The sequence below is a fragment of the Callorhinus ursinus genome, unplaced genomic scaffold (genome assembly GCF_003265705.2).
Source record: "Callorhinus ursinus isolate GAN/ISIS: 27379988/994484 unplaced genomic scaffold, GSC_fseal_2.0 scaffold4, whole genome shotgun sequence".
NCBI lineage: Eukaryota > Metazoa > Chordata > Mammalia > Carnivora > Otariidae > Callorhinus > Callorhinus ursinus.
In genome coordinates, this window is record NW_027397066.1 from 3,287,975 (window position 1) to 3,304,001 (window position 16,027).

A 16,027-nucleotide genomic window follows, 5' to 3' on the forward strand; every position below is an offset into this window, starting at 1 on the left:
GATGGATGATGGATGGATGGATGGATGGGTGGATGGATGGATGGATGATGGATGGATGGTGGATGGATGGGTGGATGGGTGGGTGGGTGGGTGGATGGATGGATGGATGGATGGATGGATGGGTGGATGGATGGGTGGATGGATGGATGGATGGGTGGATGGATGGGTGGATGGATGGGTGGATGGATGGGTGGGTGGGTGATGATGGATGGGTTGGTGGATGGATGGACAGATGGATACTAGGGACCATGGCCGGGCTGAGTTGATCCATGAAACTGACCACCCACAGAAGTGGGTGGGTGTGATTTTGCCTGGGGAGGGAGGAAGGGTACAGTGAGGAGGGGGTGTCCTGAGGCTCTCCAGGAGGGGGTCAGGGAGCGATAAGCCAGTGATGGGGACTGGGAGGAGTGAGAGCAGGAGACGTTAGAGTGGTTCAGGAAAGGTGGCTGATGTGGGACCCGCAGAGATAGCAGATTGGCTATCAGCAGAGACAGAGCCTCAGTAGGGGGGTCCTCGGTGTGTGACTGTGCGTGGCTGGGTGGGGGGGGGAGGTGGTTTTTGAGTGAACGGGAGGTGAGCTGGTGCAGACAGCAAGTGTAGACGCTTCTTCCAAGAAGCATGACTAAGAAGATCATGCGGTGACAGGCAAGGTTCTTGTGAAGATACCAGAACATGCATGTTTCAGCATTCCCCCAGCCAGTGGTGTCTGGCATTGCCATCGAACCACGCAGTCCTGTGTCTACTCACATCGGCTTCATCAGAGCCCTGAAAAAATCCTAGTGGTGCATGTCCTGTGCTGGTCATTGGAGGGACCCACGTCTGGCCTCAGCCAAGCCTGTCCTCGTTGGGTGACTTCCGCACATCACTCAGGCTTGGCCACCCAAGACCTCCCATGTGTAACACAGCGTGGTGCTCAGTGTCAGGACTGGAAAGGGGTGCTAGAACCAGAGGTGGTGAGAGCAAATGCTTGGTAAGCCTGCAGGAGGTGAGGCAATGACTAGTGTCCCTCAAAGCCCGCGCACCTGGCGTTAAGAGGGGATGAGTGTCTGGCTTTGATGGGCCTGGGGTCAGTGGTGACATGGGACCGGAGGCTAGGAGGTGCTGCGTGAAGCTTCAGACGGGAGCTTTCCACTGCCTAGAACAAGAGCTGGTCTCCCGGTCTGGGATGGTTGCCCCTGCGTCCCCTGCACGCCTGGGTGCCCACCTTGTCATCAGCAAGCTGGGAATGGCAGTGGACTCCGGCCGGCTGGGACCTGGCTCCCAGGGCGACCTCATTCCTCTTGTTCCTCTGAGTGTTCTGGTTTCCTCCGCTCCCACTGGGAGGCCTTAGACCTGAAGCTCTCTTCCCAGGCCCTCCTGGGACGTCACGCTGGGCTGTATGGGTCCCCCCAAAGAGATGCTCAAGTCCCAACCCTCGGGACCCGTGAGGTGAGCTTATTTGGGAGTAGGGTCTTCATGGGTGTGACTAGATGAAGCCAAGGTGGAGTTGGGCCCTAAACCCAAGGACTGGTGTCCTTACAGGAAGAGGAGAGACACACAGGGAGGCGAGATTGGAGTGGGGCCGCCATAGCCCAAGGGCGCCAGGGATTGATCACTGGGAGCCCCCAGCATCCGGGAGAAGTGCAAGGAAGGACCGTCCCTGATGGGACCCTCAAGGAAGGATGCTCCCTGAGGAGCATCTCAGACATCTGAGTGGGAGGACAAATCTCTGTTGTTTATTTATTTTTAAAGATTTATTTATTTATTTTGGGGAGGGTGGGAGCGGGCGCGTACGCGTGAGTAGGGAGAGGGGTAGAGGGAGAGAATCTCAAGCAGATTCCCTCCCACTGAGCTCAGAGCCTGACCTGGGGCTCGATCTCAGGACCCCAAGATCATGCCCTGAGCTGAAATCAAGAGTCGGACACTTCACAGACTGAGCCGCCCAGTGCCCCGCAATTTCTGTTGTTGAAACGGCTACTTTGTGGTGCTTTGTCACAGTCACAGGACTGGGTGCTTTCCAGCCGCACACTCCCCTTACTCCCCGGGGCCCAGACCCCTCTTCTGCGCTCTGGCCTCCAGCACAGAACCCGACATACTGGTAAGTGCTCAGTCAACATGTCACCTTGCCTCTGAGCTCGCTCTTCTCTCTCTCTCTCCCTCTCTCTCACTCCTGACTTTCCTCGTCTGGGTCTGCTGCACAAGCACATGAATTTAATTCAAGGAAAGGCTTTTTGATCGGCGGGTCTTGCACGGAGTCATTTCCAAAATTAAGCCCATGTCTCCTACTTCCTTCCATCACCACGACCAGCCAGCTCTCGAGACTTTTCTGTGACGGCAGAACACTGCCCGGTGTACCAAAGCACTCAGAGTGAACCGGGCAGATGGAAGTGTGGGATGATGCCCCGCTGCAGACGAGCACCTGTGACCCACGCCAGCACGAGTCCCCTTGCCACCTGCCCGGGGACATCAGGTGAGCCGTATGTGTGTGATGGCGGGGTCGGGCTGGCCAGTCCAGGTGTGTGGATGTGCATTTGAGAGGGCGAAGCTCCAAAATGTGAGTCACATGTTATTTTTACTCTGGGTTTCATATGGCATGCTTTTAAATTATTGAGTGGTTGGAAAGAACCCACAATGAAATCATATTTCATTTGGTTCCCCACTTGGCTGTGGAGGAAATCAATTCTTGGGCTGTATTTGGAGGTGGAGGAAGGACAGAGATCCTACAGCTTCGGCGAGAGCGTGGCTGGAGGGGCCCCACTGTCATCCAGGGCCACCAGACTCGGTCCGCTTCCACCAGCTGTGTGACTTCGACTGGGGGATTTCTGCACAGTTGGGTTTTCAGGGCAATACCTTTCTAGACCAGGCCCCTGGGGAGCCCAGCCACCCCATGCTGCTTTCTGCAGAAGCAACTTGTGGGAAGCATGAGCAGACCCAGGGCCAGGTCGGGAATGTTGGGAGGGGGCTCAGGAGAGTATGACCTCTTTTCCTTTCCATATGCTGAGTGAAAGGTGGCAAGGGGGACCACAGTGGGGAGCATGTTGACTCCATAGGCCAGTGACTATTCACCTGTGCACTGGAGACCCCGGGATGTTCTGCAGACCTTGAGATGCTCAGGACACCATGGGTTGCCCTGGAGACACTGGGATGTCCTAGAGACACCAGGATGCTCTGGAGGCCCCAGGATGCTCTGGAGACCAGGGGATGCTCTGTGGAGACCCCAGGATGATGTAGTGTCTTGCCTGGCAGGCCTGACGTCTGGTGCAGGAGCCGGACAGGAGCCAGATGGCAAGACCAGGAAGTGATGTGGCAGAGACTGGCAAGACCACAGGGAGCAGAGGTGGCCTCTGGCTAAGTCAGGGGGGCTTCTCCAGAGAGGGAATTTCCACTGAAGTCCAGAGGGTGAGGCTGCGCTATCCAGGTGAGAGTGGGAGCATTCCCAGCAGCCCAGTGGGCAGCGGGCCTGGTGTGGCTTGGATCCAGAGGGGCTGGTCCCTCTGGGCTGTGCAGCGCATCTTTGGCCCACGGTGCTCAGCCTGGTCACTTGGCCTTCCCAATGCCTCTCGGCGGTGATGCCAGACCCAGAGGGCACTGTGCCAAAGCCCACAGCCTCCTCAAAAGGACCTGGGGGTGCATCCCAGCTCTTCCACTTGAGAATAGTTGGCAGTTGGGCAAGCTAAAGTCTCAGTTTTCCTGTCTACAAAATGGGGATGATGATGGGTTTACTGGCACTGAGCTGTCCCGGGTCCTGACTGCTCACCTCCCCTGGCTTGGCCCTGGGCATTCTCCTCAGGGGCAGTTTCCAGCGACCCTCAGCGCCCAGCGCCTGAGCATGAGGCCGGCACCCCTGGGGGTGAGACAAAACCCCTATCCGGGCTCTTCTGCTCCATATGAGTAGCCCCCTGGCCCGTGGGTCGCTGGCCCCTCTCCCTCCCAGCCCCTCCTGGGCTGGCCTCAAAACCCAACCCAAATCTCTACCTGACTCCAATTGCTGAGGTCAGCACTGCCACCCGGCCGTGCCCAGGCCTGCCCCACCGGGCAACGTTCTGTACTTCCCAAGGCCTTCGTGCTCCGCAAAAGGGCAATACACATTCTCAGGACAAATACCCCTAATTTTGAAGCAATCTGTAGGCCTGTGGAACAGTGACAGGTGCCTGTGCTTGTCCCAGGAGTGTTTGTCATGAAAAGAGAAGAGCCTTTCCCCGGGGGCGCTTACCGTCCCCTCCCGGCCTCCTGTAGGACCTGGCACCTGCCTGGTTCTGCCATCTTGGCTCAATTACACGGCCGTCCTCCTTTAAGTGCCACCACAGGGCAGCGTCCACACCCCAGAGCCTCCTGACCCCAGGGCGGCCGTGGCAGCCCCAGAGGCAGCAGGCCCAGCACCCAAGGCCCATCCGGGAGGGACAGAGGCTGATGCTCCAACCTAGTCCACTGGGGCCTTGGAAAGCTCAGCCCTTCCCACGCTTCCCTTGAGTGAGGCCTGGCCAGGCTCTATCCCCTTGCCAAGGCTCTAGGGTAGAAGACCACAGCCCTGCTTCAAGGGTCGTGGAAGGATTAAACCAAATGGACCGTGTGAGTTCTTAGCTGGGACCGATGGGGCAAAGGCATCTGTGGCAAGAGTGGGCATAGAGCTGGGCCGGGGTCATGGGGGGGGATCAGCGGGGCCACTGCCTGGGGTGTCCTCCTGCAAGGGGTTTGAAGGGAACCCCCAATGAAATGTTGAGCTGGGAGGGGCCCCCAAGAAGCAGGTGAGGCCCCTACATTATCTGCCGGGCGGCCTGGGCTGGGAGGGTGTCCTTCTGTCTGCAGGTGGTGTGAGCCTGGCAAGAGGGCAAGCTCCCAACACCTTATGGCTCCTTCTGCATCCGCACCCACCCAGCCCAGCTGTCCCTCTGAATGTACATACTCTAATACATATAAAAGGGTCTTGGTTTGACTGTTTGTCTGGGACCTCCTTGTGTCAAGGAGCCGCTTGAAGGCTCTCTGACACCCCTTCCCTCGGGGCCTCAGGTGGCAGCATTTTCTACAGTGAATCACATAACTTGAGAGACAAATTCTAGTTTTCTTCACTAAAACAGTGCCCAGTACACTAAAGTTGTCCAAAAATGTGGATGGACAGGGGCACCTGGGTGGCTCAGATGGTAAAGTGTCTGATTTGGCTCAGGTCATGATCTCTGTGTCCTGGGTTCGAGTCTGGAATCGAGCTCCTGGCTCAGCGGGGAGTCTGCTTCTTCCTCTCCCTCTGCCTCTCCCCTGCTCCTCATGCTCTGTCTGTCTCAAATGAATAGATAAAATCTTTTTAAAAAATGTGAACGGACAGACGGATAATGGACGGACGGATGGATGGATGTAAGAAACACACATTAGAAAACAGTCTCTGGGGGAAGTGATGGAATCCACTTCTCCCCAGTCTGTTTTAGTAACAGTAATGATGACCATCATTTATGGAGCCCTGACTTTTTGCCAGGCACTTCTATTACTCCGTTATCCTTTAACAAGTCCTACTGGGGTTGAGACTGTGCTTTGAAGGATAAGGAAAATGAAGCAGAGAGAGAGCAAGCGAATTGCCCGAGGTCACACCCGGTTCAGAGCACCAGGGATGAGAAGCAAAGTCTGGGTCAACCAGTGTCAGCGGGTGCAGTGTGTGTGGGCGGCGAGGGCAGGCGAGCAGGCCTGCCCCCATGCGGGCCCCCTTGCTCAGGGACCCGCTGAGTGAGGGCAGAGGGCTGGTGGTGGCATAGGTAGAGGACCTAAATCAAGCCCCTCCCTTGCTGCTCATTTGTTGGGTGACTCTGGGCAGGACCTCCCTGACCCTTAGGTTCTGCCCTCGTGAAAGAATGTGCCAGAATCACATGACCCTGAGATCCTTCCAGGCTGAGAACCGCTGGGACTCCCCCGTCACTGCTCTGTTTTCACAGTGGCTGCTCAGAGAGGTGAGGCCGGCTCCGTGGGGAGGCCTGGGGAGGCCACACAGCAGGCTGAGCTCTGGGAGCAGCCAGGAACCGGGCCACCCACATCCACCCTCTGACTCACGGGGACTCAGGACTAAGTGCCCGTCCCCACCTTGGTTTTTCCCACGGCCAATTGGTGCGATGGTGGCCTCCCTGCCATCCTGACCAGGCTCTGCGGAGGAAATCATACACTTCCAGGAGGCTCTTAGGAGCTTTTGGAGACACGCTGGGGAGGGGCGGGGGAGGATGCTGATGCTTCTGCCAGGGAGGAAGCAGGACTGCGGGGCTTGGCAGAGAGCTCCCTGAGGGTGAGTGGTGGCAGGTGCCTACCCACCCTCTCTCCGTCCTTCTCCCCCTTCATTCAACAGATATTTGTGGAGTGCCCATGCTGACCAGGCTGTGTGCGAGGCTGAAAATCGAAATAATAAAGGCAGGATAAGGTCCAACTTGTTTATTGATCTCCACTCTGAGCAGCGCACGGTGTGCATTAGCCAGTGTAATCCTCACAACCACCCTAAAAAGGGAGAACTCTGTCTAGTTGGAGGATGAACACTGAGGCAGAGTTAGGCACCTTGCACCAGCAGGTGAAGCCAGGCTCCCCACCAGGTGGTCAGGCCCCCCGGGGCCTCCACCCCTGCTGGCCTGCAGCTGCCCTAGCCAAGACCGACAACGCAAATATAATGCTCTCAGCCAATGGTGGCCCCTTCACTCAGCTTGGGGGGTCTTGATGCCCACATAAGGGAAGGGTCTTGCTCAAGGTCGCACTGAGAGGGGAAGCTGGGTCAGGAAGAAGACATCTGATCCTTTCTAGTGCTCCTTCCATCACAGTGCACTTGCGTTCTGGGGAAAAGGCACCAGTGGGCAGCAGCTGCCGGCCAAGCCACCGCAGCAGGCTAGGGTGTGTGGGGCCGGGACTGACTGGCCTGGCCTATGGCTGATTCTGCAGGACTTCGGCTGTTCCTGGAGCCCCTGTCCGGGGTAGATGGATGCTGCTGAGGACCAGATTAGAGTATCTGCTTCTGCATCCGTTTTCCATTTAGAGTCCACATTTCCAGCGGTCAGCCCTCCTCTCGTCAGCATCTCCCAAAAGCCTTGGCCCAAGCCAAGTGTCTTCCTGCGACCTCCTCCCGCAGTGCCAGGTTCTGAGACTCTGCCTCCTGAATGTTCCCCCAGTCCAGCCTGCACCCCAAAGTCCCCTTTTGTCACTACCAGGCGGGTTCCGCCCGCTCCCCCTGATTTCCTGACGCCCACCCCTACTCTTTCCCTCTCCTGTACCAGGACCCCACCCTGTGCTAGGCGCCTGACATCACAGAGGGCAGTCGGTGACAGCGAGGGGCTGGGGCCCCGGACTGCCATGGGGTACGACGCACCCCCCTCCTCGGGCGCCAGCCGGTGCAGCGGGCCAGAAGCCGGCGGTGCTCTGTTCTAGACCTGGAGTCCTGAGCTCGGCGCCGGAATCCCAGCCCGCGCCCCGCCCAGCCTCAGTTTCCCTGTCTGCAAACTAGGGAAGGTGGTGGGTTGGCCCAGAAGGTCTTCGGGGCCCTTGCAGCTCCACGACTCAAGAAGAACTGCACCAAGCTTCTGCCGCTGGGCCTCCCTCCGCACCACTCCGGGTTGTCGAGAGCCGGCGCCAGCCAGGCCACCAGCCAGGCCGCGAGGGTAACCCCGCAGAGACCTACCGGAGGCTGCGAGAGGCCACAGCGGCGTCTCCTGTCTGCGCGTGCGCGGGGCGCGCGGCCTGCCGGGACTTGTAGTCTGTCCATTCGGCGGCTGGGCCGCAAAGGCGGAGCGGCGGGGGTGCTGCGCCTACACTTCCCAGGGTGCGTCCCGCCCGCGGCGCGGCGAGGGCGGGGCGGGGCGGAGCGGCGCGCAGGGGCGGGGCTGGCGGGGGCGGGGCCGGCGGGGCGGGGCCGGAGCTCCAGGGGGCTGCGGCGGCGCTGCGGGCGGGCGCGGACCTTGCCCAGCGCCCGCTGATCGGCGGGCGGGCGGGCGATCGCACGGGCGCGGCACCTGCGGGCAGGAGCGTCTGGCTGCCGCAGCGCCGGATAGCCCGTCCCCCAGCTGCTGCTGAGATGAGTGCAGGTGAGTGTGGCGACCAAGGGAACCGGCGCGTCCCCGAGCTGGATCGCGGCGCAGCAAGGGCTGTGGAGGCATTCTGGGGCTGCACCTGCAGCACAGGGGAAATCACCCAGTGCTCCACCCAACTTTTACCCCCAGGGTCTTGCAAACCCTAGGGCCTGTCAGCAGCCCTCTGCCCCTGCGCCCGGGGCGCGTGCAGCTCCGCAGAGCGGTCTGGGGACCCCCTTCCCCCCGCGCTGGCCAGCGTGGCTGCGCCGGGCTGTCTGGAAGGCGCCACTTTTTTGCTTCTCACCGGTCCCAGGTCGCTGCAGGTTGCAGAAGGCGACCGGTACGGGCGAGGGGCGCAGGGCCGCCGCAGACCCTGCTACGGAGAGGTGTGATCACACTGGGGGCTTTGCGGCAGGGGGCGCCGCCCGTGCGCGGCGCTCGCTCCGCCTGAGCGGGGGGTGGGGGTGTCGTCAGGCCGACCCCCAGCGCCCTGGGCTCGCCCGCTGCAGATTTGGGGGCGCAGAGCCCGCAGGTGTGTGCGGCCCGCCCCATCTCCCTCCAGTCGGCATCTCTCCGGCCCCCCCCTGCGCATCCCCACTGCTGCCTCCCGCCGCACCCACGGGATCTGACAGCCTCTGTGCGGGCCCTGGAAAATCCCACATCGTCACAAGCCAGCCGGGCTTATTGCGCTTAGGGAAACTGAGACCAACAGCAGGGAGACCTTGGCATGCAGAGTCTGATGCGAGGAGCCCGGTTTTGAGAGTCTCCTGTGGCCGGGCACTGAGCTGAGCCGAGAGGGTTGATCTGTACATTCCCTGGCAGGGAGGGGCCATCACCCCATTTTTCAGGGTGCGCCCAAGGCTCACCAGGCTTGAGTCACTTGCTCAGCTCACACAGCGGGGTGGGGATTCGAACCGGGTGCTCCCTGACTCCTGTGATCTTTCCTCTGAGCCTATTTGGCCACAGACTGCAGTATGGTGGCCCTTGGCCATGGTGCAGAAAAAAGCCTGGACAAGCTGGGGGAAAATCAGACTGGTGTGTGGGGGGGTAGTGTGCATTTGGTGAGTGCTTGCTCCCTGCTCTCGGTTTAGGAGGGCTGTTTCCAGGGACCCATCTCGCAGGGGAAATCGTCTCCTCCCCCTCCAACCCAGGAAGGAGGGACCACACTGGCAATGGGCGCTGGGAGAGTGGCTGAGAGCAAATGGCAGGCATCGGGAGGCAGAATTCTCTAGAAGAGGATTTCTGAAATGGCCAGCCTGTTACCTGGAGGTGGCTGGGGAGCAGGGCACCCTGAGACCTGGCAGAACCTCCAGACACATTTATCTAATGGCAGGTGGGGATAATGGCAGGGTGCACACAGGGTAATTCCAGGCTTTCTGGGATCATAATTGTTACCTCCGGTCCCCCCTGTAATCAGGGGGAGCCCTGGAAGGAGCACTGGCATTTGTGGTCGTCCTGGGAGACGGGCTATGTGGGCACTGGGGGCTGTGTGGGGGGGTCATGATTCGAACAAGCAAGGGGCCTGGGGTTTGACCCATAGGTCTGCCTGGTGGCAAACTGTGATCTTGGCAAATGGTGGCACCTTTCTGAGCTCGGCTTCCTGAGGTATGAAAGCAGCACCGCGCCTTGCCTGGAGAGGGCAAGATTTGAGTGGGAAACTGCACACATAGTAGGTCCTCAGTGGCTTGTGACGGTCACTGCTGGAGGGTCACGCTCCCCTCAGCCTCCCTGCGTTAGCTCAGCCCTTCGGAACTGCTGGAGGGTCTGCTGCACATCCGCCTGCGGCTCATGCCCCAGATGCATCCCCAGGCCACCCTGCAGTGGGGGAGAGTGTGGTCCCTGTGCCCGGCACCTGGCTCTCGTGTCTGGCCGTTGTGCACGTCCTTGGGGACGGCTCGGGTGTGGCCTCTGGGCCCCACATATGTGCCTACTTGTTTTGTGGCTCATTGATGTCGGGTGGCTGGGGGAATTGTCAGAGGTGGCATTCCGTGTCAGGCCTGGATCCAAATCCAGTGCACTCGCTATGGATTCCCTGTGCCTCAGTTTCCCCACTGTATGGAGGGAATGCCCTTAGCTCGGCCTGCAGTCCCGGCTCATGCGTATGGGGCCCAGTAGATGAGGCCTGTGGCGGTGACCTCATAACGTGGCAGCAGCCTCTGGAGTCACGATGGGCAAGGTGGGGCAGAGGAGGGGACCTGAGCTGGGAGGGGCTCCGGGGCCAGCCCTGCCCCCGATGGGTGCCAGGTCCTGGAAGTCCAAGTTCAAGGTGCGGCCTTCCTCCTTGACCTGTAGATGGCCGTCTCCTCTCTATGTCCACAGGGCTTTCCTTATGTACGTGTCTGTCCAAATTTCCTCTTCTGTAAGGACACCAGTCGTATTGGATTAGGACCAGCTGCCTGACCTCGTTTTACCTTAATTACTCTGTAAAGTCCCCCTCTCCAAAGACAGTCACAGTCTGAGGTCCTAGCAGTTAGGACTTCAGCATGTGAATTTGGAGGGGGGCATAATTCAGCCCACAACGGGGCCAGGGCCAGGGCCAGGTGGAGAGCCCAGCATCTGGCCCAGCTGTCTTGTGGTCACAGCTGCCCAGTTGGGATCCCAGAGCTGGAAGGGACCTAGAAGATACTGCCGTCCAAACCCACTCACATGCACAGAGGGGAAACCGAGGCCCGGGGAAGGAAAAGCAACTGTCCAGGGTCAAGTAGAGAGTGTGACAGAGCGGGGACCTGAGCCCCCGTCCCCTACTCGGGTTGGCACAGCCCTGGGTCTCTGGAACAGGACACATCTCTTCACCTAACCCAAGGGCGGACAAGGACATCACCCCAGAGATGCTCACGTCAGTACGACAAATGTGGGGGGGGGGGTGACGGGTATCAGCCAGCCGTGCAGTCCCTCATTCAGTGGCCAAGTGCTTCCCGCCCGCGAGCCGTGGGCCCGGCAGGAACAGACTCAGTCCACATCCTGCCGAAGCTTCTCAGGGTCGGGGGAGTGGGGGGCGCATCCTGGCCAACAGTGTGTGAGGAGATTCTAATGGGAGGAGCGATGCTCAAGCAAACCGGTTTCTCTCCGAAAACAGCGGACAGCAGAATCATACGTCCTGCGTGATCTCGAGTCTACTAGTGCAGTAAAGGAGGCAAATCTGGAAGGACGCACATCCAGATGTCAGCAGTGGTCTCCCTCTCTAGCAGCAAGAGGAGAAAGAGGTTTTTCACACATCTGCATCTTTATCCTTTCTGCGACTTTCCCGAATTTTCTTCGTGGTGCGTGCTTCTCTCTTGCAATTAAAAATCCAGTAAAAATGAGGAAGCATTGCTGCCGGGTCTAAGGAGGGCTCGTGGAAAGTCCATGACTCGGTGGGAGGCCCAGACCTTTCTGTTCTGCAGGGGCCACTGTCCTTTGGCTCGGGAGCTTCCCACAGGCAGGGGACTGTGATTTGTCTTCTGCTGCTCCCGAAAAGGACAGTTGTTGCCCAAGACCCAGCTGGCGCTCCCTGGCTCAGCATGGGCATCCCTGAGCTCGGTTACTCCCTAACCCACCACCCAAGACCCTTTGATTCTTTATGGTTTCTGTCAATGAGGTAGTTTGGGGATAGATGGCCTATTTTCTGGAATCAAGCTCTGACTTTGATGAACTCTTGGCGAGTCCAGTCTTACTGTCCCAGAAAAGGGAGCATGACCTTCACTCATGGAGAAGTCACCTGTCTGACACCCTGACCCTCCAGAGCGTCCTCTGGAGCGTGGGAGAGCCGCGAGCTGGCCAGAGAAGATGGGCACATCCGAGTAATGAGAGGAGAGGGTGGGAAGGGGTCCAGATGGCGGGGTCTGTCCTGGCACCGGCCACGGTGGCTGACAGCAGCAGCTTCCAGGACACTGGCCCCTCCTCTGCCCCAACCTGGGGGCTTGCTCTGCACCTGCCTTGGCAGGACGTGGTAAGGCCTGCCCTGAATCGGGTCTGTTGAGCTCATTCCAGCTCTGTCCCCTGCTAGCATTCTTGATCACTGAACCTCTCTGCGCTTCTGAGGCTGCCCCGCCCCCTGGGTCTCCGTGGGGACTGAGGGTGCAGGTCCCGACACGTGGAGAGGCTTGCAAAAGCAGAGTAGTTGCAACAGGAGCGCACGGGTGGTGCTCAGATAGCAGCCCATTTTCGGAAGACGATCCCGTTGTGAGCCGCTGAGGGGACCAGCCGGATGCGGGCCAGCCCAGACGGGCTGCAAACAGCGGGCCTCGAGGCTGCGAGGTTGCAGGGTATGGCAACCTGAGCGGAGCGTCTCTGTTTACTTGGGGATGTTTCCATCCCCGAGGTCTCTAGGGTGTCGGGCCGCACCCTACTTCAGTGTCATGGCAGTCGTGGCTCAGGGGACACTCCCTCAGAGCCCCACACCTGGCCTATGCTCCTGAACCCTCACAGCACTTCATAGGGCTGCTGGGGTGTCCCCACTCGCAGGGGGGAAGCAGATGCCCAGAAGGGGCTGTCCATTGCCTGGCAGCATGCCCCACCACCTGTGAACAGCAGAGCTGGACTTGAACCCCGGTGTGCCCAGACGCTCATCTTCCCGGCCGGGTGGGTTCCGTCAGTCTGCCCCCATCCCGCCCCCCACCCCCGTGCCCGCATGAGCCGGCTTCCGTGGGCGACTCACGGCCCCTCGTAGTGTGGGGCTGAGTGGGATGTGGGATGGATAAGGCTTGACCATTTGGGACATCATGGTAATGCTTTGTCCTGGGCCGTGAAACATATTTGCATCTTCCCAGTGTGGCATCTGGGAGCCAGACTCACACCCGGCTCTGTCTGCCTCGAGGGCATGCTCTTTCCTCTGCCTTCTACAGGGGCTCCCGCGTGGGGTCATAACACAGCCCAGGGTCCACTTCCAGACAGCTCCGACCATGGGAGACAGTTTCACCATGTCAAGCCCACATGCCTCTCTGTAACCTTGACCCTCTGGCCCCAGCTCTCCCTTCCACCAGGTCCTCGAGGTCTTCTAGAGCTGCCCATTTCCCCTGCAAGGCAGCAATCACCCCACTGCTGGTGCCTGAGCTCCCGGGAACCCCAGCCGCACCCACCCGGACAGCTGTGTGACCTGGGGCAGGCTGTCCTCCCTCTCTGGGCCTCAGAGTCCCCATCTGTAAAGACGGGGGCTACCTCCATCCGCGGGGGTGTGATCCGCTTCTGACGACCCTGTCTCCTTCCACTGTTCCCAGAGCGATTTTCTGGGTTTGAGGCCAAGCCAGCATTTCAGGGAATTATGGCCTCCCATCATCCTTTTCTGCCACATAGACCCCCATCTGACAATTTCGTGGCAGGAAGCTCTCGCCCTTTACGTGGAGGCTCCCTGATATAAGGGAGTTTCTCCGCAGCCTGCCAGGGAAGCCACGTCGGTGAGTGTCTGTCTGGTGCCTGAGCCGGGAGACCTGAGTCCTCCTTGTCCGTGGGCAGGACTGGGGAGCATGGAAGGTGTGCTCTGAATCCCGTGGCGCTCACTTTCACCCGGATGCAGCCGACAGCAAGCCCCACTGGGTGCCGGGGCTGGTCCTGGGCGCCTTCTGCCCTCGGTGGGCTTCTAGGCTAGGGGCAAGCCAGGCATATACGAAGCAGGTTCTGTCCCAAAATGGTGTGTTGGGGGGTTTCCTGTGTGGTTTGCTTTGCCTGAAGATTTCTAAGCAACGAGGGAGGCTGTCTTGATGGCTTGGAAAGTACGGTGGTGGCTTTGGGGTCAGGCTCACCTGGGCTCCAGTCCCAGGCGTCACCTGCTATTTGTGTCCCAGCAACTGGATTGCGTCGTTGCTCTTTGCCTCAGTTTCCCCACCTGTAGAGTGGAGATACTGCCTCCTGCTCCTTATGATCGCTCGAGGGCGCTGGGCACGCATGGCCCCAGGAAGCAGGGCGCTGGGCACGCATGGCCCCAGGAAGCAGGGCGCTGGGCACGCATGGCCCCAGGAAGCAGGTGGAGCAGGCTTTGTCCCAGCCGTCCACACCCTCCAAAACTCAGGGCGGACCTCAGGATGCTCTCCTGGAGAGCCCCCACACACTGCCTGTGACAGGTGCTCCCTGAGCATCTGCCCAGTGAAGGGATGAAAGGAGGATGGACCTCTTTGTGCTCAGCCTCCCCCAGGGTTTGCCATCATCTTGGGCTAAGGGTTCCCAGCCAGGCCTCTTTCCAGCCCTCTGCTTCTCCTTGAACTTCTGCAGCCACCATCTTACGGGGACGCCATGTCTCCAAGTCCCAGTTGGTGCTGCAGTCAAGCATGAAGTTCAAGAAGGAGGAATGGCCAGGACCTTCCCCATGGCCCCCACTTGAGTTGCAGATGCTTCAGGGTGACCCCACCCCTGTACCCTGCCGTGGTCTGGGTTCAGGCTCCGCTAGTGACAAGGACATGGATGCAGGTGGATTGCCGGGGAAGCACCCCCAGGAAGCACGAGTTGAGAGGATGCGGGGTGAGATGGGGGAGGAGGGGAGAGTGGGGGCATTCGTGGGTGGGCAGTCGCAGTGGGCCTGCTCCTCAGAACCATCCCCAGGGGGATGCTGGGGTCTTTGACCTCCAGGGCGGAGGGCCAGTCCTGGGCGGGCACAGTCCCGCCCTGCTCTGTGCGGGGCGAGCAAGTGCCCACCGGGCTGGGGAGGCCTCGGGCTGCGAAGCGATGGACATATGGGCTTGTGGTGCGGAGGGGTCGGTGAGCACCTGTCCCCATCTGCCCCAGGAGACCTAGAGGTGGGATGAGACGGCTGCCACTCCCAGTCTCAGCCCGGGTTGAGGCCACCTCTGTTCCCAGCCTTCAGCAGCCCCTCAAGGGCTCAAAGCCATGCCAGAATGCCCCTTGAGTCTTTCGACGGCTATTTATTGAGCACCTCCTGTGTGCAACACGCTGTCCTTGCTCCTGATGCCCAAACACCCGTGCTTGCGCTTTTCTTGCTGTGTTGCCCATCTGCCTCCCTGTCCCCGATCCTGGAATTCCTCCTCCTCAGTCTTCCCAGCTTCTAACTAGAATTTCAGACTGCCTCTGATGCAGCCTGCCCTCCTCGGAGCTGGGGGCAGTGGACAGAGCTGGGGTTTCCTGTTGGGGACTAGGGTCTGGCTCTGGCTGTGGTGTGACCCAGGATCAGGCGCTGCCCCTCCCCGAATACCTCACCTTGGATGGTGGGGGGAGCTGGGTACTGGCCGCCCGCAGATTACGTCTGCTTTAGGCCTGTATGTCTGAGACCATTTGTTACACAGCTGCCTGACGCTCAGACAGATGGCCCACCTTCCCTGCCTTCCCCGCAGCTGGGTCTGGAGTCGGGAGGCCCAGGCACAGGAGGACGGCAGCATTTTGCAGTGAGGGTTGTTCCAGACCTCCTCAGTGGTGTGAGGCTGTGTCACATCTGTGCACACACGCCACCAGGGCCTCCTGCTGCTGGTGGGGTTCGGGGAGTACCTTCATGAATAAGGAACGAGGGAGGACTGTCCTTTGAGGGAGGAGGGGCAAGGAGGGGTCCATGTTTACTGAGAACCTCCGGGCTCGTAACGTGGGCTCTCCGCGCGCAGGGCAGGGGGACATGCCCCAGGCTCCGGACGCCTGGCCGGGGCGCACAGCACATGGGGTGGGTGGGGCGGGTGCTAGTGGTACATGTTCCGAACGTGACTCCTGATTATTCAGGAAGCTGGGGCTGAACATCTGTGGTGTGTCCGGTAACTCGCCAGCCAGGATTCGAGCCTGGCAAGCTCCGGGTTCCAAACCCACATCACCCCTACTCACGTCACCCTCTTGGACCTCCGTTAGCCTTTCTCTCGCGGTCACGGCACACCTGAACCGCAATCTCTGTGCAGTTTTAAAGGCTCCCCACATCTGTGGGGTCTGGAGCCATGCACTTCTCCAGCTCTGGGGGGCCTAGTCTGACACCCTCTGGTGAGTGGGGAGGGGGCTGGCATAGTCTGATCATCTCCCTTGGGGAGTGGGGAGGGGAGTCTGGCATAGTCTGATCATCTTCCCTGGTGGGTGGGGAGGGGTCTGGCATCTGGGGAGCGGGGAGGGGTCTGGCATAGTCTGATCATCTCCCCTGG

General features: G+C 60.0%; 1 protein-coding gene across 26 annotated transcripts in view; it reads left to right on the top strand.

Annotated features, from left to right (window-relative positions):
* The first annotated feature begins 7,849 nt into the window (after positions 1–7,849).
* Positions 7,850–16,027, top strand: part of ABLIM2 (actin binding LIM protein family member 2) — a 141,457-nt gene continuing 133,279 nt past the window's right edge. For all 26 annotated transcript variants that reach the window (XR_012377827.1, XR_012377828.1, XR_012377830.1 and 23 more), the window contains exon 1: positions 7,850–8,009. Coding sequence is in view for 18 of the 26 variants with exons in the window: in XM_073891366.1 (XP_073747467.1) it covers positions 8,000–8,009 (10 nt within the window). In the remaining 8 variants the exon portion in view is untranslated. The remainder of the gene's footprint in view (positions 8,010–16,027) is intronic.